At 51.7% G+C, this 21,705-nt stretch overlaps 1 protein-coding gene across 2 annotated transcripts; it reads right to left on the reverse strand.

The window, feature by feature from the left end:
• Positions 1 to 536: 536 nt before the first annotated feature.
• On the reverse strand, positions 537 to 21,642 carry TOM1 (target of myb1 membrane trafficking protein). Of its 2 annotated transcripts, XM_083819378.1 has the most exons (16): positions 21,491 to 21,642; positions 14,294 to 14,378; positions 12,501 to 12,579; positions 12,206 to 12,355; positions 11,966 to 12,100; positions 11,510 to 11,656; positions 10,373 to 10,489; positions 9,765 to 9,898; positions 9,074 to 9,107; positions 8,410 to 8,518; positions 7,278 to 7,398; positions 4,643 to 4,718; positions 4,137 to 4,199; positions 2,407 to 2,466; positions 2,023 to 2,059; positions 537 to 1,929 (listed from the first exon to the last, which is right to left on the reverse strand). In XM_083819378.1, exons 1-16 carry the CDS (start codon positions 21,540 to 21,542, stop codon positions 1,781 to 1,783), a joined length of 1,548 nt encoding a protein of 515 aa, XP_083675504.1. In that variant the 5' UTR covers positions 21,543 to 21,642; the 3' UTR covers positions 537 to 1,780. The 2 variants fall into 2 exon arrangements, with proteins under 2 accessions (XP_083675504.1, XP_083675505.1); XM_083819379.1 differs by lacking the exon at positions 4,137 to 4,199.
• Positions 21,643 to 21,705: the final 63 nt, after the last annotated feature.

Below are 21,705 nucleotides of genomic sequence, written 5' to 3' on the forward strand. Positions count from 1 at the left end.
GATCCTGTGGATCGTGAGGTGATCTTCCCCGTGAAGCTGAGCTCGGCTCTGGGCTTGCTGCAAGGACGACGGCAAAGGCCAGAGGCAGAGCTGTGCGGGTGAGGTCGACGTGGGAGTGCGCGGGAGCTGGAAGCGGCGATTTGTTTTTCCACGCTCCCACCCAGTCGGACACTGGGAGGTGGCACAGGGACAGCTGAGGGCACCAGGGAGCCCTTTCACAGCAACTGCTTCTTGCACGTCTTCTTTAAGTGATTTATGGACTGTGAGGTGTATTTGGGTCTGGTCACGAGGCAGAGGGGGAAAGCAGAGGAGGTAGCTTGCCCTCTTGCTATTTTGAGATGGGCTGGAGCCACCTCCCCAGGAGACCATGCTAAAGCAGATAGCACCTGCCTTCGCTCGGCCCCCACGCCTTGCCTCCTCCCAGCACCACCCTGCCCTCATCTTCCTGCAGAGAGCAAATGTGGCTGCATGGTCGCACCCCTCTTCTCCCCTCCAAGGGTCTTCCCCTCCCCACGCCGGCAAAGACAGCACACGCATTTCTTCAGTGGAGGGTCAAGAGTTTGCTCCTTTAATGTGCAATAAAAAAGGCAACTCTCCCACATTCAACAAGAAATCCCACGAGCAGGAGCCCCAGGCTCGGCACCCTCCTCCCTGGCCGCTCCGTAGGATTAGGCAGGTTTGCGGTTTGCTCGGGAGGGTTTTGCTCCCCATGTGCAAAGGAGCTCCCGGCTGCTGCAAAGCTGCTTTTTGGTGTCGAATGAGTCTTGCTTCACCTCTGCGCTCACCAGCTGAACAAGCTACCCCAGCAACGGCACATTCTCAGTGGTGTAACAGTGCCTAAAGCCGCCAGCTTTAGGGAGAAAGCTCTCTGCCCCCAGCACACGGGGAGTTGCTAGCACTGGCTGCTCAGAGGCTCCGAGATCCTCCCCACACCACAGCAGGACACGGTGGAAGGCATCAGCGGAAGCAGCAAGAGGGAGGCGGGGTCATATCAGGGAAAGAGGGGAGGAAAGGATAATAAGGGGAGAATTAAATTAACTGCAGGGAGTTTGCTGAAGGCACACCCTACCCCAGGGCAGACAGCCCCTTCGGCCCGCAGGCTGGGTACCTCTCGCAGCTCAAGCCCTGCGTGCAGCCAAGGGCTTTGGCAGCTGACTGCCATGCAACGGAAACGTGGGGGCTTGGGTAGGGCTCTGGATAAATTGATGGGGGAGAAGAGGAAGGGTTGTGAGTGGGAAGGTGTTGCATACCACAAGCACTTGTGCAAGAGAGGCTAGAGCAAGAGGGCCCCGCTACCATTAGTGTTTTTGCTCTGCCACCTCTAACGTCGCATACCCTTGCTGCTTTCCAGTCTAACAGTGGCAGGCAGCAGGCCGGGGACCCACTCTGTTGCGAGGGCTAGGAAAGAAGCAGGCAGGCACGGTTTCAGCAGCAGGCTGCAGCCTCTTGTGTTTCCTGGGCAAGATCTCTGACTGCCTCCCTGGAGAGGAGGATGGGGAGCTGCTTCTGCTTTGCCCACCTCGTACCAAAACCAAAAGCCCACACCTTCCACGTTCTCGAGCAGCTTTGAAAACCCCCTTCACAAGCCTATTGTGCGACATCCCTAAACACAACAATGGTTATCTGGAATCTGAAAGCAGCTTTAAAATAAAAACAACTCAAAGAGAAAACAGGAAGAGTGGAGGAAGGGGACAGAGTCCTTCCCCTGCTGGCCCCTGGTCAGAGGCGAGCGAAACAGCACACACAGCCTCTTGCTCCACAGCACACCAGTCAGTAGCATTCACAAGGCAAACATGGCATCATCTTCCTTCGCTTGCTTCTGATGATGGCTGGCAGCAGGAGGGGAGACGGACGTGCCTGCTGAAGAGCTGGACAAATTGGGGAGTCGGTCCGCAACTTTTGCTCGCTCTTCCAGAAACTTGTCAAACTCTGGGACAAGAGCAGAGCATCAGCAAGGAGAGAGGTTTGTGGAAAAGCCAAAGTGCTGCCAGCTGCAGAAGGGGGTTGGCTGGTGACTCTTACCTTCACTGGTGACACCTTTTGCATCCTCGGACTCCCCCTAGGGAAGGAGAAGGGCATGGTTAGGGGTGAGGTAGGCAAAAGTACCTCCACAGGTGTGATTCTCTGTCTGCATGGAGGGAAATAAGATAGTGCTTCCCCTCTTCAGCAGTACAGACGTGTTTAAGCGGTCCTGAGCCCCAGCTCATTAGCTGTGCCTCCCAGAAGGCTTTTTATACTGATACGGTATCCCAGGCCCTGTGCCCTTGACTTTTCCTCCCCTGCTCCCTCCAAGCAGCCTGTGCCACACATTCAGCAGTGCCGGTGCTGTTGTGCACTGCCTAAGATCCAACCCCACAGACAGCTCTGACAGGACTGCTGCCTCCAGGAAAGCAGCCCCTCACTTACCACATCAGTGGAGAGCCACTTTTCGATGTCTTCCATGAAATTGGCTTGGGGAACCGGCACCTGGGACAGAAGGAAAAAGAGGAATGAGGCCAAGAGAAGAGAGGATGTTCTTAAAACTCACTCTGCAAAAGGAAAGCCCAACTCAAAATCTAACCCTCTTGCCCCACCGTTCTGTCAGTTCAGGCCCTTCCAAAGGTGACTTGCAGCTGCAAAGCTCTCCCAGCTACCAATGGCTCACCTGCTTCCTCTGCCCCACCCACACCCAGGCACGCATAGCTTCCAGGATGCATGCCATTAAAAGCATCTGGGGTTTGGTACTTGGCTTTGGGGTATTAGTACAGGATGAGGCTTTCCATTCCGGTAAGGACCCGCTAGGTGGAAGCTGGTTGCTTGTGTTAGGCAGCCAGAGAACAAGAGACGTGCTTTTGTCCACACCGCCTCCCTTCCACGAAACAGTGATGGTCTGATGTCAAAGTCTGTGGTGCTGAAGATAACGAATGTGCCAGGACTGGTACCACACTGAGGGGAAAAGGCACCTGGCAAGAAGTGATGCCCTGGTAAGATCATGAAGCACAGCAGAATCTGGCATCACACCAAACTATAGAAATGGATCCATCAAAGACAAAGTCCTCTGCAGTTAAAGTAAGTTTGACTTCCAGTAGGGAAGAAGCTAGCACAGAAGACTTTACATCCCTGGACAATTTAAGCAGCAGAGACAACTTTCTAATGGACAGAGATATCCTTGAAGGAAGCCAAGACCAATTCAAAACCCCGGATCCTTTTCTCCAGTCACAAGCTCCTGAACAAAGCTAAGCAAAGCTGAGCCCTTGCTAGAGGCTTCACAAGCAGAAGTGCCAGAGGGTATCTGTAGGAACTTTTTAATAGTCTCCTAGTACCTATAGCTCTCTCAGAAAACAGTGAGACCAAGAAGAAGAGCAATCCCTTCTCACCAAGGACAGGCAGACTTCCCCAAACCAGGTAGCAAGTTCAGAGAGTTATCACAGCTGGCAGAGGGGTGAGCGGGGATGGAAGAGGATGCGTAATATTGAGGAAGTTTCAAAGCAAAGTGGCTTTGTCTACCCAGAGAGGAACTCTTTGGAGTAGAAGTGCGTTCAAGCCAGCTGGACAGCTTGTGGGGAAACTTCCGAGAGCAGACATCAGCCTAGGCAGTGTCCAGTTTAGGAAGGCAGGCTAACAAACTTCAGACCTGGGTGTGTCAAAACCTCAGCATGCCTGAGGTGGTGCAGTGCAGGAATTCCTGCTGCCGACAGACGAAATTCAACAGCTCGGAGGCTTGAACTCTTTAGCTACAAGAGAAGTCCTCCAACAGGATAAAAGCCAAAATAAGTTTTACTCCAAATGGGGCAGCTCATGCTGGGCAGGAGAGGCTGCAGAGGGAATGAATGGCAGCAGCCTTCCCCTTATTACCCTCGTTAGTGCCCTTGCTCCTGGGACACCCAGCCCGTAACAGGGCACCCCTTAGCTCAAAGAGCAGCACATGCTCTTTTGGCCTCCAAGCTCCTGGGATTTTTCCCTACAATTACGTATGCTTGAGGGAAGACTGACACTCTGCCTGCTTCCTTCCCAACCCTGGTCTCCAGGGCAGGGCTGTGCCATGTCAGTTTGCAGTCTCCTGATGTCTGCTGTGCATCCTCATGTGCCGTGCCAGTGGCACCCCTAGTTCAGCAGCCCCAGCCTCCTTTCTCCCTGCTGGCGCCCCACAGTCTCACCATTCCTTGCCGCACCATCCAGTTAGTCAGCTGGGCTCCATCACTGGAGGCACCAAACTCCCCCTGCTCGAGAGAGAGTCTGCACTGAACACTGCTCTTGCTGAGGGCGGGGGAGAGGGGAGGCAGTGGGTTTAGGGGGGGGGAAAGAACACGCTGTTACTGGTGGCCCATGTCTCTGACTGCAGAGAGGAGGCAAATGGACTTGGAAACCTGCTGAAGTGGAATAAAACATATATTTCCAAGTGGAAATTTCCTTGCAGATGTAAGGAGGCTATCCTGTTACTGACTAAGTCAAGTCCAGACTTTCCATAGTTCCCCACCTCCGGGGTTTAAAACATGAGGTAGAGAGCCCAGGGAGTGAATGCAGGTTGGTGGAGGTGAGGAGTTATCATCAGTCATGTTAATTGCTTGATTTTTTTCCAAACAGACTGCAAATTTATTGTGCTGCTGAGCAAGGAGGACACAACCACTCCTGGGGATGTACTAAAGGCTCTGTGGCCACTTACTGCTCCTGTGTTCTGCTGTCGGGCATCCAGGGCACCAGCGAGTCCTTTGGAGGCTTGGGGATCTTCGTACTTTACCCTGAAAGCACAAAGTTAGATGACAGACAGGTTGATAAAAAGCCTGAGAGTGGGGAGCAGGAACTCCTAAATATATACTCAGGGTTGCTGACTACATAACATTTCATCTCTTGTCACTCTGCTACCAAGAGCTTCTAGAAAGGTATGCAAAAAACCCCTACTAAAGACGAATATGGCCCACACAAAACAAACCAAACTGCTCACTGCAACATCACTGTGGGATACCAGAGGATAGCCCAGGCATACAACAAGAGGATGACAAGGCATCGTCTGAAAACAACCATCCAACAGACTAAAACACAGCCTTACAGAGCTAGGTGCACTGAACATGCCACTCATCTTCTCTGGGGTTGACTACAGAACAGAGGTGACTAACACAGACTGACCAGCAGCTTACAGTTGCAACAGAAAAGATTTGAGCAAGGAAGCCCCTGTGTACCCATATACCTTCACAGGCACAGCTCAAAACCACATCTTTAACCAAGACCACTCAAGAACTGATGGTGGCAAAGACTCACAGACTTATGCCACACAGGAGGTTAGGCTGGATGATCAGAATAGCCTGGTGTTGCTTCAGGGTCTCCAAATGCCTCGTTACAGCAACTTCTTTCCACACACAGACATGTCCCACCCCTCATCTCCCTTATTCCATTTCTGTGTCCCCGCTAAGCATCTACCACACACACTAACGCCACACGTCACCATCTGATCCATGCAGGCTGGAACAAACAGTCCATCCATGCTGGGAGAACGAAGCCTATCCCAGAAGCTCTCTGCAGGTCTCCCCTCCAGCTGCTCCCAGGCCCCTCCTTGCAGCTGTAGCAGACCATCACGTGGATCCGTTCTTGTTGAGGGCCAGGGGCTTGGGCCAGCGACGCTCAAACTTCTCGAAAAAGTGCTCATCAGTGAAGGGGCCGCTGTGGACGATGGCATCGAGGATGAAGTACAACGCTGCTATCATGCCACTGATGAGGAAGAACGGCAGAAAAGGCTTGAGGTGTTTCAAGCACTGCTTCGCAGAGATGCTCATGAAGCACGGGGAGTCAGGAACAGACCCCAGCTGCAAGAACGTCTTGTCCGGGAGCAGCAGGGAAATGGCTCAGTTCGGAGGGAGGGAGACGCTGACAGCAGAGGCTGGTGAGTGAAATGGGAAACCTGAGCCAGTGAGAGAAGAGGCTACCTGGCAGGGGCGCAAATGTGGGCAGATGGAAGGCAGAGAGGAATAAATAGAAGACGCCTCATTACAGCAAAGATCACAAGTCTCAGTGCGTTAAGGATTGCACCATGCCGGGAAGGATACGATTCCACCCCTGCCCAGCTCTCCCTCGGCCACCAGCACCGAGCACATACCAGAAGCTCAGATTTCAGCCCCAAACTGGAGGCTGTTGGCACCAGTGTTTTTGCCCTGGAATGCCTCTACCCTGAGGCAGCACACTCCACCGTGTGCTGGGAGCACCCTGCACGCAATCCTCTACCCGGGGGTTCCCAGCCCTGAGTGAACTGGTTCAGAGCTGCAAGTGGTGGGAGTCATGTTCAGCAAACAGGCTGAGCCCAAAAGAGCTGTCTGTGTGTGTAAGCACGGCTTCCCAACAGGCTGACATGCTCCTAGCCCAGCAGTGCGGTGAGGGAGGTGCAAGGCCAGCCAGGCTCGTGGAGACAGAGCAGAGTGATCGGCTTGAGGAGCTCAGTGTTTGGACACGATCACCGAGAGTAAATCAAGCTGTGTGCTGCCCATGGGTTGCTAGAAGCAGTCTGAGACAAGGGAATGAAAGGAGACATCCTGATGAGGTCTTAACTTGCCACTGTACAACTGCAGAGGAAGGCACTCCGGGGGTGGAGATAAAGAGCACAAGTCTTGGAGGGCTGGAGGGAGCCCTGTGCCTGTGGACTCTACTGCTTGGTAACCTGTGGAGAACAGCGGGTGATTCTGACAGGCGAAAACAGATCCAGTGAGCCAAAAGGATCCAGTCAGCACAGCTCTTGTTGGCTCTTCCCAGAACAAGGACTCAGGAATCCACTCTTTGCAGAAGAGCAAAGACCTCTTCAGTCCAGATGGGACATGACCCAACTCTTACTGCTTTCCATAAGGAGGTCTCAAACATCAGTCCCATTTACCAACAGGGAAACTGAGGCACAGAGCAGTGCCCTGTCTTGCAAGCCACAGTGGATCGTGTTTTTCCTGCACTCCAGTTAAATAGTCTGTCCATTAGGCTCCACCGATATTCTGTGATAGCCAAGTTCAACACCTCCCCAGTCAGGGCACAGAGCAACTCCTGAGTTCACAGAGAGATTCAAGAAAACTCAGCCAGTCCCACTCCACACCTTCATCTCCTGATACTGAGCATCCCAGCACACGCAGCCCCCCATGCAGCGGTCAGGGACATGTACACACAGAGACCACTTCCTTTTCCATGTGCCCAGGACACTGTGAAGGGGAGAGTGCATTTCTGTCACGTCCGACTGCCTCCCAGGAGCTGCTGCTAGCTGAATTCACAGCCCCCGTTCCCCTGCACGCTCCCCACTTACAAGAAGGCAAGAACAGAAGGGGTGCTACACTCACTCTCTGCGCTGCTCAGCCAGCGAGCTGCCCCGGGTCATGGCAAACATGTCGAACTCTTCTTCCAGCTTGCCGGAGGTGTTGAGGGAGTGCAGCCCTGCACTCACGCTGCTTGAGCCCAGGTCTGTGGGAGACAGAGGAGGGTGAGCAGGCAGGACACAGCAGTGAATGGAGGGCCATGTGCTTGGAGTACTAAGTGGAAAGCCAGCATCAGAACAGGCTGAACTGCTCTAGGCCCACTCATCAATCCTGCCCCTCAGCAGCAGAACAGCGTATGCATGCGTTCAGTGTTGTGAGTGAAGTGACAGACTCAGTTTCTTCTTCATCTGCTCAGCAGGATATTTTTAGCTCAGTCTGGCATCAGCGGCATCGATTTACTGCGCTGATTCTGAAGGCCAGATGTTCCTTACCATTTAAGACAACACAGGGAATTGCTCCATAACCTGTGGAAGAGAATAACCTGTGCTTCTGGGCAAGCACCTCTGAGACAGACAAGTGGATTTTCATGACTTAAGTGTCACCTGAAAAACCCTGGCTTGAGAAATATCTCCACTGGCTTGTTTGTAAATACAGTCTTCCTGATTTTCTGTAGCTGCACCCAAGCTCTACTGAATGTGCTCAGAGCCAGTGAGAGAGCTTCAGGCACCACTGTGTACGCTGTTGGTATGTCCTGAAGGCCATCAGGACATACCAGGCTTTTTCACAACCTGTCAAGACTTGGGCCCTGAGCCCAAGATGCTCATGGCTGCCTTTGCAGTACAGCTCAGCAGCTTTTTTCCTCCCGGACACCACACAGCAAGAGGCAACTGCACTGCTGCTAGGGATAGGAGCGGGAGCATCTTTCTCCCTTTCCCTGCTGGAAAGCCCAGTCCTTAGCCACAGCCTAATGCTGAGGTCCTCCTTAAGTCATGTCCATCTCCTGCACAACCTGAGGTGTGGATGCTGAGACATATGCTTGTGTCCCTCGGAACATACATAGGTTTCTTCACGAGTTTATTAGTTAATGATATACCCTGTTTCTCTAGGTTACTTTCTAAACATAGTTAATTTATTTTAGAAGGTGATTCAAGGGTATTAAAGGATTCTCAGAGTAGCACGGGAGAGGGACTGAGGGGAGTACTACATGGCAACATACTCATTCCAGCCAGCTGGGAGGAGAGGTTGTTGGTGACTTCAGGTTGTCTCGCTGCAGAAGGAGTACTGGGTCCCAGGTCAATCAAGCTGTTCTGTGCCTCAGCTGGTGCCTTTGGAGAAAAAATGGAAGATGGTGAAGAGTTTGTTAGGTTTGGATACCTTGACCCCTTAGTTCTAGTTCATTAACACTGGAGAGGAAAGCCCTTCTGTACCCATCAAAAGATATTGTCTTGGGAGAACGGGGGCAGTGATGGGAGAACTGGCTGGGAACAGTGTCCCAGGGCAGAAGGCGCCTTGGCAGTCAGCCTCCCAGCTCTGCTGGATGTCCGTAGGTTGGGTGCTGCTCAGACAACAGGGCAGTGATGACACAGGGAGGTTCCTTTGGAAACTGGTCCCCTCAATGCTCAGCACCCAGAAAACACATCTATTACCGGTCTGTCCTTATTCTTTGGGTGAGGGGAAGGGGCCCACTGCCAGGGAGGGAGAGGCTAGCACTGGGAGCTGGACTGTCCTGCACACCAGTGTGGTCTGGTGCAGCTGAGCAGGAAGAACAAAGCCTACAGCTTTCAAGTGGGGCAGACTGGATCCCTTTGCAACTCAGCAGGACACAGCAGGTGCTGCAGGATGCAAACTGAGCTGTACAGAAGGCAATAGCTCTGAGTTACCTTAACAGGCTGTCCTGTCCGAAGACGCTCAAACCTGCAAGAAAAATAACAGGACATGACAAGATGAATTTCAGTAGCGTGTGCTTGTTCACCCTCAACGCAACAGATTTCTCAGTAAGGCCTGGCATAGTTTGTCCCTTCCTACATACTTGGAAAGGGGGAGCATGGTTCAGGGCCCAATTCTCCCCCCTAGACAGAAGACACCACAATGGAGCCCACAGAGTTCATGTCACCAAAGGTGTGGTTTGAGGAAGCTTCTTGTGATACTCCAAAGCTAATTCTAATCAAAATTGTTCAAACCTAGCTCTCCTTCAGACAGACTCAAGGGACCAAATTTTCCAGACTTCACTCTAGCAAGAGATGAGTTTGGTGAAACGGAGGAAGAAGGTGCAAATTCCACCTGGTTAAGTCCTTTCTGCACCTGTCTGCCTCAGAGCTAGAAAACCGTCTCTTTCCACGCAGTTCCTTCCTTCTTCTGGTTTGGGTTTACATCCCACCAACAATGCAGTATCTTAGAAGGGGCAGGAATAAGTCCGCAAGAGGTAAGAATTGGCTCTTTTTTCAAAGATGGGTGGTACAGGCTGACACCTTAAGCATTACATTCATGCGCAGATCAAAAGGGTGGAATAGAAGGCAACCAAAGGGCAGTCAACTCTTGGGGAAGAGCAGGGCAAAGAAGGGAGACAGGTACCTTTCATGGCGTAGAAACACGTTGTTGAGGTTGTCATTGATGAGGAGTAGCTCCTCGGTGAGCTGCTCATGGAGGACACGGGGAATCAGTTCCAACACACGCTGTTGCATGGCTCTGCATGTACGATTCAGCTCCTGCTCACAGCAAGGGAAAGTTACCACAAAGGTCAAACTAAGGCTGAGCACTTGCAGATTTGGAAGTGTGACTGGGACAGACAGACCTGAGAGCCTATGGGAGCCTATCAGCAAGTGTAGAGAGGGAACAGATACTGATATGAGATTTAAACTGAATATGAGCTTTACAGTTTTTGGTTTGCTCTCTCCTCACAATAATTGCATACCTCTTGTTTAACATATCTTTCAGAAATAAAGGCCCTCAGGGATTACAGGTCCTTATGTGAGACAACTCCAACCTCAACAGTGCAACTTCCCTTGGCCATTTAAACTCCACCTCCCCTGTGTCTCCCTTATCCCTTCACACCCCGATAAGCCCCACACTAAACTGTCCACTTCAGTTGTTCCCCGTGCCTGTCATGTGTATCAAGTCATTCCTAAATTGAGCTCCTTGTGCCAGCCCTCTGCCCACCAGCACTGCCTTCTGTTCCTTACTTGCAGCAGCTCCAGGTCGGAAGTCTCAGCCTGGGACGGCAACAACTCTGTCAGCATCTCCGACATGACCTTCACGTTCCCGTTCACTACTTCCAGCTCGCTGCGCAGCTTCCCGATCTGCAGGAGGGAGGGGAAGCGTAATTGCTCAGCCTAAAAGGCTACGGGGATAGATAAGGTAGCTCTGAATGGCAGCACACAGCATGTGCGTGTTCACAGAGCCAGAGGGAACGGCCACTGGAGAACTCATTTGTCACTGCTTAGTTTGGCTCCTGGGAGCTCCCAGCAGAAGGAAGCCCCATTACTCACCATCAAATTCATTTGCTGGTAAAAGATGCCAGGCTCTCACCAGGGACCTCTGCCACTATGCCTAACCTTGAATTTCAACAGCCAGCACAGGATGCTGTTATGATTCAATCTTTCCCCAGCTAGCGGCTCCTGCGTAGCAGCCACTCAAATCGTTTCATTTCTGAAGCAGCGGAAGAGGGGAAAAAATGAATTTCCATTCAAAAGGTGAGGCTGGGCTAAGTGTGCAGTTGAAACTTTTTCTCTCTGGTTTCAGAGGCTACTAATGAGCCCCTTGAGAGCAGCTTCTAGCCTCTGTTCTGTGAGGGGCTGCAACCTACCAACAGCTGGAGGATTAGTGCTGAACCTGCTGTCATATGAAGTCAGGGTGAGGAAGGAGAAAACAGGATGGGGAAACAACTGACAAAGCCCTGGCCTTTGCAAGCCGCATAACTAGATAGGGTTGATTTACATAAAGTCAGCAGTGAGGCAAGATAAACAAAGATGATAAGGAGGCACGCACTGAGCAAGCTTACACGGCACTGCACTGCTCTGCAAAGACCTCGCTCAAAGCCTGTGTGTCTCAGTTCCCCTCTTCCCTGCAGCCAGAAGATCCTCCCTATACCTGCTGGCAGCCCTGTCTTCGGAAAGTAAAACCACTCTGTGTGGTATCCCAGCTCATCACTATGACCACAAAGGAGCTCTGGTGAGCCCGGGAGGGATGATGTTTTAGAACAACTCCTTAAGGACAGAGGCTGGGGAAGGACCAGGGCAGCAGTCCCAGGAGAGCATTTGTGAAACAGCCCCCAGGTGGAGGCACGGTCAGCAGCACCACGGGGTCTGTGTCCAACTCACCTGCTCTGGTGTGGGTGTGATGGGCGCCTCGCTGGGTGTCTCTCTCCCAGCGGGTGGGGTGACAGGTTGGAGGATGGACTCTATCTGCTGCGGGGAGTTGACCACAGGTGAGTTCTGTCCGGACTGAGAGTTGGAGTTGTACACAGTCTGTGGACAGAGGTGGGAAAAGTGGCAGAAAGAAGATGTTAGACACTCCCAGCTGACAGGGTAGTGCAATTATGAAAGAAACATTGATGTCAACTCCCCATCTGCTTTCAATAGCTCTTCCAGCTTCTCTGCCTTACCTCCCCCACATATCTTGCCCTGTAGCTGTAGTCACCATAGCCTTGCAAAGAGGCTTTCCTGCAGCTTCTCCCTCCTCATTTCCTCTAAATGCGACCTAAAGCTGCTGCAGTGCCCTCACAGCTCCAGAACAGTAGCAGCCCAGCTCCCTTCTCCTCAGCAATGCTCCCATACCCTCCGTGGTGTGTGGATGGGTGACAGCATGTCCAGATCGGTCATGGGGAACTCCAGGCCTTTCCGTCTAAGATCTTCATAGACAGCCACGACACCAGTCAAGTCCGGTGAGCTGCGGAAAGCATCCGCCCAGGACTGGGGAAAAGGAGACAATGCAGCCCATCGTCATTTGACAGTGCACAAACACCTAAAGGCAAACACTCTCTGAACCGGTGCAGATGCTCGCTCTTCTTGGCTCACCTGGATGAGGGTCAGCACCTTGTCGTGCACTATGGCAGGTGGATTGTTCTTCGGCAGGATTGTTCTCACCAGGACGCTTTCCACAAAGTCCTGGCTGGCCACAAGGACATGGAAGCGATGGCCACAGTTTTTGACGCATGTCTCCAAGACCTTTGAAGGCAAAGAAGCATTAGCTACAGCCTTCCCTGCCTGCACGTGTTACCCTTGTTGTCTTTGGGTACCCATGTCTTTGCAGTCAAGGACTCAGCTTTACAGCAGGATATCACAGAGCTGAGAAAGAGACCTGATCACTCACCGTCAAAGCCAGCATAACTTCATGGAAATTCTTATTCCCTACAATTCTCTTCTTTATGGCCCGGAAGGCATCTTTGGGTCTGCAGGAGAAATCAGATGGAGAAAGATCATCAGAAGGTTGAGACTCACCTAGGGAGAAAGAGGCAAAGTAAAACAGCCACTGGCATCTAGAATCTCATACTCAGTGGTGACCATTCCCCCACCACGTTTTCAGTGTGGCCTGAAGCAATGACTGGTAAAGCAGCTTCTGCCTGTGCTTCTGCAACAGGAGCGGGGTCCTGCTGGTGAGTGCTGTTGCTGAAACTGGAGGCTTTTGTGTTATTGTCTGCAACAATCCAAGGTATATAGACAAAACAGAGGGGAGAGTAAATACAAAAATAGAAATTTGCTGTTTGGGGATAGAGCAAAATCCCTCAGCAGAGATGCCAAGAAAGGAACACAAAAAACTTGGCATGGGTTAGAAACAGGAAGAAGAGAGAGAGAGATGAAACAATTCCTGTTATGTTTAGAGAGAAGCTTGTTAAACAAAATCTCCCTGGAGGAAAGGAAGCTAAAAAGAAGCAGGGGAGATGCAGTGGCAAAATCTTGCATATACTGCAGGTAGACAAGAGAGAAGCAGCATAGCAGGGCCTCCTTAACCCCTCTCAGAGGGGAGAAATACTGTGGTCTAAGCCCACTGTGGTTCTGAGAGAGGGCATGAATGGACTAACATGCTCCAGTAGATCACGGGAAAAGAGACTGGGCTGGAAGAGCAGCAGGGCTGCAGAGCAATAGTGAGATGGAAACACTGAGGTAATGAGGAGGGCAGGAGTGGATCGGATCAGCGGGCAGCAAGGCCGCAATGGATGGGTATTAGCAGGAGAATGGGAGAGACCTCCACGCCAGGAGGGTACAGCTGTGTTAGCAGCAACCCAGAATTGAAATACTAAGTGGTGACAGCTCAGGACTGAGAACTGTTAGCAGAGACAGGCATATCTGCACCATGGGGATAGCAGGACTGGAAAACAAGGGGTGACAGATCTGTAACTAGAGACATTTGACTTTGTTAACATACAACTGTGAAGCAGAAAATTGGGCTAGCTAATCCTCTATCAGCTTCACTGCGGGGTGGGACATGAGTGAAACCTACATCTTCTACTCTATGTATCACCTTCTTTTCTACATGCTGTTCTTGACATCTCCACTGTGAGAGGGAGCGGTCCCTCTTGAATTCACTGGCAAATCCCCAGGTACAGAGTTAACACGGCTGGCAGATTTCTGAACATCCCACCCCAGGGAGAGGGAGACAAGGGCTCTCCTACCCACTTTGCGCATGTCTGAGTGACTGTATATGGAAATAGCTGAGAACATAACCCCAGCAGGACTCGCACTGTCAGGGGACTGAATAGCAGCCTGAGATTTTCCTCTCTCCACAGTTACTGCTCTGGAGATTTCTACATTCCCGGAGGACAGAGGGGGATGTGAAGGAGAAATAAACCAAAGTAAAAGTATTGCAAATATGCCTTTGGGAGATGGGAGACAGCCTGGCTTGGATCTAGGTTTCTCTGGGGACGCTGAAGGTCTGTTTGAATGGCTCCCTCTGCTCACAAAGATTACAGGGCGCCCTCTAACAGCTGCTCTTGACAGCCTTGCTGTGTCTCTAGATATCCCAGCAGAGTCTCGTCTAAGGGACTGTTGGGCAGCCTGGCTTATTACCTCCACCACCGCATGCTACCACTGTAGCCTAGAGATATAGTGTTACAGGGAGTGTGCTGGGACCTGCTGCTGGAGGAGAACCCTTGCCAGCTCCCTTACCCTTCTTCAGTCTCGTTAATGATGTCGCAGATCTCCATGTTGAGAGCCCAGTCCTCGTTCCGCAGGGATCCATCGGTAGCTCTCTCTGGAAAACAGAAACCAAGACAGGACAAGGCTAAGAGTGGCCCTGGGACTCTCACGGCTGCTGTTCAGCTGTCACTGCACCCCAGAGCCCAGCCTCCTCCTCCCTGGCTTCCACCATCAAATGTAATCAGGTGAATCAGGCTGCAAAGTCTGAGCCACCAAGTGCTTCCCACTAGGTGTCACCACCACAAAGCACATCGCTGGCTGGTGCTGGGACAGGCAGTCGCTCAGCTCTGCCCACACCACGCATGCTACGAACTCACAGACATGCACCGCATGATCCCTGGTGTGTACACACAAAGTGGGAGGGCCTCAGCAGAAAATGCATGACTTCAGCTCCACAACTGGAGAAATGGAGGCTTATTTGCTTTGCTGCTGCACGGCCAGCAAAGGAAACCACGAGTTTGGCCTGCTCACACTGCCATGGATCGAATGTCAGTGGCGTCGCTTTTAGTTGCATCAAGTTAATGAAACAAATGAATCAGCCCCTTTGCGTACATATATAAAGTGCCTATCACCACATTGATATGGTGTTTCACAAGGGTCACCTTGCTTTCACATGGGTTCTACAAAAATAAACAAGCAAACATAAACAACCGAAATGGGACCTTCTCTTGTTTAACATTTGATTCTTTCCCCTGAACTTCTGGCCTCTGGGGAATATGAGCAGAAGAGGACTGCAGGCTGAAGTCGAAGCAATATTGTTTCAGCTTTGACTGTGTCCCCTTTAATTAGGAATTCCTCAGTCAGCCTTGATGTTATTCAAGGCAGAGACTTGGGCAACAAGCAGCTATTAGTAGAGAACACCAGTGCCTCCACCCTGTAATCAGCTGTCTCTCGGCCCCAGCCACATGGGCTGACTGATGCCTTTAGGGACACCACCGGCAGCTGGGGGGAAAGAGAACCCGCCAGTGGGGTGGGCAGGACCAGGCACTCTCCAGACCGCAGGGAAACACTGAGATATAGCAGAAGGAAAGCAGCGGGGAAAAGCCATCTTTCCAAGTTCTCCCATCCTATAAAATGCCTGACAGCAGTGGAACAAGACAAACAAAAGAAGCCAGACCAGTTCAGCACCTACCAGGTGCTCTTCTGGATACCCAGTGCCTCCATTTTCAAAACTGCTGTCCCTGCACAATCTGGAGCTGACCCTTGCTGCTGTGGGTCCTCTAGCTCTTCAGGGGGAACCTCCTCTGCAGAGTTGCCTCCTCCTGCTTGACCCAAATAGCCAATGATCCTTCTGTGGGACTGAAACGAAGTGCCCACTCATGCAGTGGTAATGGGATGGGGGCCAAAACATGGCAAAAAGATTTCTAACTCCCGCCTGCCTAGGTAAGCACATCCATCATGTTTTGTGATGTTATGTTTTTGAGGATCAGTCAGAAAGCTGTTCACAGCTCTCTGCAACACAGCCTCTCTTGTACACTTGTCCTTCCCACAGACTGCACACCACAGCATGAAGCGCCCTGTATGAATCTTATCATAATGCAGACGCCACCTCTTCTGTTGACTGCAAAACCTACTGATTACACCGTGGTTAGGTTGATTACATTGTGGCCACAACCAGATGGAAGAGGGCAAACAAGGCAAGGAGAGTGGCAAGGAGAGTTTTCCACCTTTCTGTAGGTCTGGCTACCACCATAATATCCTGAAGGCTTCTTGATTCAGGTGAACTTCTCTCACTTTGGTCATTCAGATGAACTTTCTGTCACTCATGCCACAGAGGAATCCTGGCCTCTGCAGATATAAGCTTCCTCACTGAAGCACGAGGTAGCATCACATTGAGTGATGTGGTGGAGAATATATTCAGGGTGGTCTACATGGACTACAGGGGTGACTGTCTGGTGTACCATACAATACACAGGGGAAATGTTTTCTGTCAGGGCAAACCTGGGATCAGGACTCTGATGGATGTGGTGCATGTGGTCACAAAGCCACACTTCGCTATCGCTCTCCTCTGGCATGCTGAGGGGCACCTCCTTCTCAGGATGCCCCTCAGTTTAAACTCTAGCCTCCCCAAAAGTTCCTGTGTACTGTTTGTTGCCTCTGGCAACGAAACTCACAAATCAATTGCACGGTCTTTGCTCTACCAAAAGGAATTCCACATCCATCCTTCACACTCCTGAAGAAAAACACTGCACGTGGAAGGAAAAAACACAGCTTGGGAACACGGTTGAGCCTGCTGGGAAGCTCCAAGCTACAAAAGAAACCAGGGACGAAATTAAAACAGAATTTAACCTTCAAATCTTTGCTGTTCAAAAACCTCCCCAACCCCTCTCATCCTCCTTTTTGCCCTACATGAGTGTGAACAGACTGCAAACACACTTCCCTGTGCTCGGTGCTACTCTGCAACCTGCTCCCCTGCCCTCTTTTTCCTTCCAAACGCGCTCCTCCTGCCAAGGCTGGGGAGCAGGTTTGCTTTCCAGAAAGGAATGCAAACAAACCGTGTGTGCTCCCTCACCTGGCCGGCCTGTACGGGAAAGTGGGGATTCCTCAGAGGTGACACACAGCCCCACAGCCACCCCACAGCGGTGCTGTGATCCCGCGACCGTCACCTCCCTTCTGACAGCGGTCGGTGAAAAGCTGCAGGAGAGCAGCTGCCGTAAATGCGACACGCAATCAGAAAATAGGGAGGTGGAAGAGCAGAATTAGGGCATATGGAAAACAGGAACGTGACCACACGACATTTCCAAGGACAAAGCACTTGAATTTACCAGCAGAGATTAAGGCCTGGCCTATCTGGCCTTGGGGGGGCTGGAGCTAATGCCCTCTAAATCCTCCTTGCTTCTAAGCACTAAGGGACTGCCCAAGCCTAGTATATGTTGGAGTTTTCTCTGAAAATCCTGAACTTTACCCTTTTGCTAAAGCCTGCAGAAGGGAAGGAAACAGAGTCTACTCATTAGCTATGTGAAGGATCAGGACAGCGGGCCCTGTTTCACGAGCTGTAATTCACACACGAGCCGTCTGCTCCTCATGAAATCTGAGCCCGGGGACGCCAACAAGTCCCTAAAAACAGCGAGGACTGGAAGCAGGGAATGGCTGCCCGCCCAGCACTGCCTGGCAGGGCTTATCAGGCAGCTTCTTCGTGTGGCGAGCTGATCCCGACCTGCTGCAGGGTATGCCTGGCGGGGAGGTTATCGGCGGTGTATCAATGCTGTCTTCTTCAAAGCCCGACACCAGCTGGCTGCGGACCACGCAGAGTGCAAGAGGCCCTCCACGGGCCCGCCTCAAAGCCATGTTGTTTTGGCAGCCAGGCTGGCTTCCCGGGTGTGACAGCACCGGGGTTTGTCTGCTTCCAGCGTGCTGCCTCACTAATTGCTCACCTCAACCCAGAGCCACTGAGGGCTGTGGTACGGGGTCAAAGCGAAGCAAAGCGATGGCTCTTTCTTCCCGGCATCTGATGCACTCCTGCTGACTGTAACTAAGTCATAAAAGCTATCTGTAGCCGTGAGATAAGCAAGTATTCTGAACTCGGCATAACTGGTACACCGGAGCTGTACCTTGCTATGTGTCACGGATGAAGTTCGTGGCTTTGTTCTTTACAAGCCTCCTGCCTCTTCCCTCATGGCAGGGAGAGCCCACTGCCGGGCTGGCAATGCCACCCAGCCATTCCCAGGGGCGATACTAAGCAGGCTCCAGCTCCCTTTGCTCTCCTTCAAAGGTCTGAAGCATCCATAGCCAGACAAGCAGTGTTCAGAAACCCTTCACAGAATCATTCAGATTGGAAAAGACCTCTAAGGTCCATGCTTTAACCTAGCACTGCCAAGTCCACCATTAAACCATGTCCCTAAGCTCTACAACTACACGATTTTTGAAGACCTCCAGGGATGGTGACTCAACCACTTCCCTTGGCAGCCTGCTCCAATACTTCACAACCCGTTTGGTGAAGAAATTTCTCCTAATGTCCAACCTAAACTTCCCCTGGTGCAACTTAAGGCCATATCCTCTGGCATGCTCCACTGCAGCTCGTCAGAGACCAGTGCCCTGCTCCCAGTCAGGCCCTTAACCAGGATGCCTTCAGCACTCCGTCCCACTGGCTTTAAATTCCTTGGCAAAGCATCAGGCACTTTCTCACCAATTTCAATAGGTGTTTGAGGGCACCTGCATTTTGTTGCACAAGACAGCAGAAAGTAATGCAACAGTCCTTTCTCCCAACCTCCCTTCAGTTTGTAACAACGGATAGGCCCAATTCAGCATCCTGGCCCAGATCAGCATCCAGCACAGTTGCCTTGATAAGCCTCATGCTTTCACTTTCCACAATGAAACTTTAGCTCCAGCTCAGGTGGGATTCCACCTTTCAGCCCTGCTGTACTTCTCCGAAGACGGAGGGGACAACTTGCTCACAGAAGGGTGCAGGGACATCCGCAAGGTGGGACCCAAATGGCTGTGGGGATTTTTATGGCAGACTGTGTTTTATCTGCTCCTCTCCCTCACCCATGAGCACAGGCATGTGCTTTTACCTGCTCCCTCTTTCCAGTCTCAGCCTTCCCTGGTTCTCATGCTTAGCTCACCCCCCAATAGCAAAATCTCCTCTCCATCTCTGTATTATACCTTCACTTCTCTCCCTTGCCGGCCTTCACTCACTGAAATAACCTCTCTCTGTCCCTTTCAGTACTGCTATAATTACTAGCTGTTCTAGGCTTCAGGGTTCAGGAGAGAGCACTGGTGGTTTCCTCTCCGTTCTCTCACTCCGCCTTGTTACTACTAGAGCACCTCCTTGAAATTAGATTTTCCATTCTTTATTTAGCTCCATTTACCTAATTTCCGTTTTTCTTTTAGCTCCTAGATAGAGGCCAAGTGGGTTACCCTTTCAAGGGTAAAATCCAAACTACAATGCTTCAGCACTCTGAAAATTTCTCCATTGGTCAGAAATACTTTATTTCAATTAAATAAGTCTGTATTCATCTTACTTAGGAAGAAATGTTATGGTCTGAAAATAAGGCAAAGGCAAATTCCATGACTATATCTCAAGATTGGGAGTAAGAAGGTGTAAACTTACTCCTCTGCAACTGACTCATAATCACTGAGATTATCTGAGTATCCATTTTGATTATTTGAGTATCCATTTCCCTGACAACAAAATACGTGGGATTTACTACATTCTAATTAATGAAGGAATTTGAAAACGTCACTGCAATGTGCCACAGAAGTATTTTTTATTTTTATTTTTATTTTTTATTCCATAGCCTTGATCTAAAGCTGTTTTAGACTTTATAAACTGTATCAGACACATATGACTTCGCCCAAGTAATTTACAATGATGTCATATCAGCTTTCTGCAGACAGCCTGCAGCAGCAGCACTGTGTAGGTTTGGTGATCAGACTCACGGGTTCACTATGCAGCTGCCACAGACCTACTAAACAACTTTAGTAAGTCATGTTCGCATCTCAAATTAAATAGAGAAAATAGCATTTAACTGTATCCCCGGCATGTTAGGCAATGTTCAAAAGGAGAAAACATTCATATTTATAGCCACCAGCCCTTTTAAGTCCTCCACACCTCAGTTCCTTTCTCGTACGCTGCAAGTCCTCCACCCCATTGGACTCCAATGACCCCAATCAACGGCAATCATTAAGATTTCTCTACTGTCACACCTCTGATACAGAGGACTCTAAACTCCTGTTTGACAACACTCTTGAAATACTTTCTTTCTCTTCTTTGCTGTTGGTTTGTTGTTTGAAAATCCCTTAAGAGAAGTAAAGCCTAGCGAGGAAACCACTCACAATCTGACTACTATACCGATCGGAAGATCTGCAGGGCATGTAGTAACCCGTAACACCAAAAGATGACTTCAGTTTGCCTATACCCAAACATAACAACGTATCTGATACGCTGGCTGGAGGAATCAAAGAGAGTCATTCTGGAAAGGGCAGGAGAATGCTTCTCCTGGAAAGTGTGATGAAACATGTGACTGTCATCTGGGCAGGCATTACAGATAGTTTAGAGCTTTTTCTTACTGAAAACCTTCCCTGGTATCACTTTGGTCAGTGAGAGCCTCTGAAATAGGCAACACTTAAAAAAAGCATTTCCTAAAGCAGCTGCTGGCTGCTCCCTTCCCGCCCCATCTACGGCATGTTGTTCACCCATGCGAGTGCGATGAATCAGGGGCTTCATGGAGGAACAGAACAAAGGTCTACACAAGTGACGGAAAGCAAGAGCGGGCATTTGCATAAACGTACAAATGGCCATTATATGAGATGGAGACATTGAACAGGCAGCATCAATAATATTACTGCATCAATATATGATATACATCAATATGATATACGTCAATATATGATATACATCAATATATATATTATACAGCATCAATAATATTACTGCAAGCGCAACCTGAAGACATTTAAGATGATACAACATGGGAAGAGAAAAGCTTCTTTATTGTAAGCATTTTAAGAACCGCGTCTCTGTTTTGAGACCAGTGTAGCTGTTTGTGGTCTTATTCTTTCTCTCAGGCCTCCGTGGTGGGAAGCTCAGGGCTGGCGGCCTCCCCTGGGGCTCACCCTGGGGGGAGGCACACGTCGCCCACCAGCCGTGCCACAAGATGGTCGCGCCAAGCCCTCCCAAGCCCCCTCCTCGGGCAGCCCCCAGGCCTGTAATGGCCGCCACCCGCCGCCCCGTCCCCCCGGGCAGGGCACGGGGGTCTTCCCGCCCAGGTGCTGATAGGTCGCTGCGGCTGGAGCCCAGCCAATCAGCAGCCCCCTGCCTGCGAAGACCCCCGGCGAGGTGCAGGCGGGAATGGCCCCGAGCCAATCAGGGAGCTCGGCGCCGCGGGGGGGGGGGCGTGGCTCGGACCCCCGCTCCCTGTCGCCTTTAAGCGAGGAAACTTCGCCTCGCCACCTCGAGACCCCTGCGCGCCGCGATTGGCCGCCGGCGGCGCCTCCTCGCGATGCGCGCTCTCTATTGGCCCAGAACGCCTGCCAGTCAGAGCGGAGCTCCCCTCTCATAGGCCGACACCCCGCGGGGGGGCGGGGGCGGACGCTTCCCGGAGGAGAGGGGTCCTGCCGCGGGCGGGCGGGCTGCACACCCGGGGTCGGGGGTGTGTGTGGGGGGGGGCCACGCGCTGGCGCGGGAGCGCGCGCGGGGAGGCGCGGGGGCGCGCGCGCGGGTCTCACCGATGCGCTGCCCGACGGGGGAGCTGAAGGGGTTCCCCAGCAGAAAGTCCATCGCCGCCGCGGTCAGCTGACTGCGCCGGTCACGTGACCGCCGCGCCGGGCCGGGCCCCGCCGTGACGCCAGCGGCCGCCGCCCGGCCCGGCCCCGCCGAGCTCCCCCCCCGCCCTTACCCCCCCCCCCCCCTCCCGTGTGCCCGGGGCGGTGCGAGACACAAA

Source organism: Anser anser (assembly GCF_964211835.1).
Source record: "Anser anser genome assembly, chromosome: 1".
In the NCBI taxonomy this organism is placed as follows: Eukaryota; Metazoa; Chordata; class Aves; order Anseriformes; family Anatidae; genus Anser; species Anser anser.

What these genes read in the sequence shown, in the direction of transcription:
- TOM1 (XM_083819378.1), bottom strand. Translation starts at nt 21,542, where the DNA reads ATGGACTTTCTGCTGGGGAACCCCTTCAGCTCCCCCGTCGGGCAGCGC. An exon ending in TCACACCCACACCAGAGCAG is followed by an intron (nt 10,490 to 11,509) that starts GTGAGTTGGACA and finishes TCCCTCCTGCAG; the next exon opens with ATCGGGAAGCTGCGCAGCGA. An exon ending in AAAAGGTGTCACCAGTGAAG is followed by an intron (nt 1,930 to 2,022) that starts GTAAGAGTCACC and finishes CTCTTGTCCCAG; the next exon opens with AGTTTGACAAGTTTCTGGAA.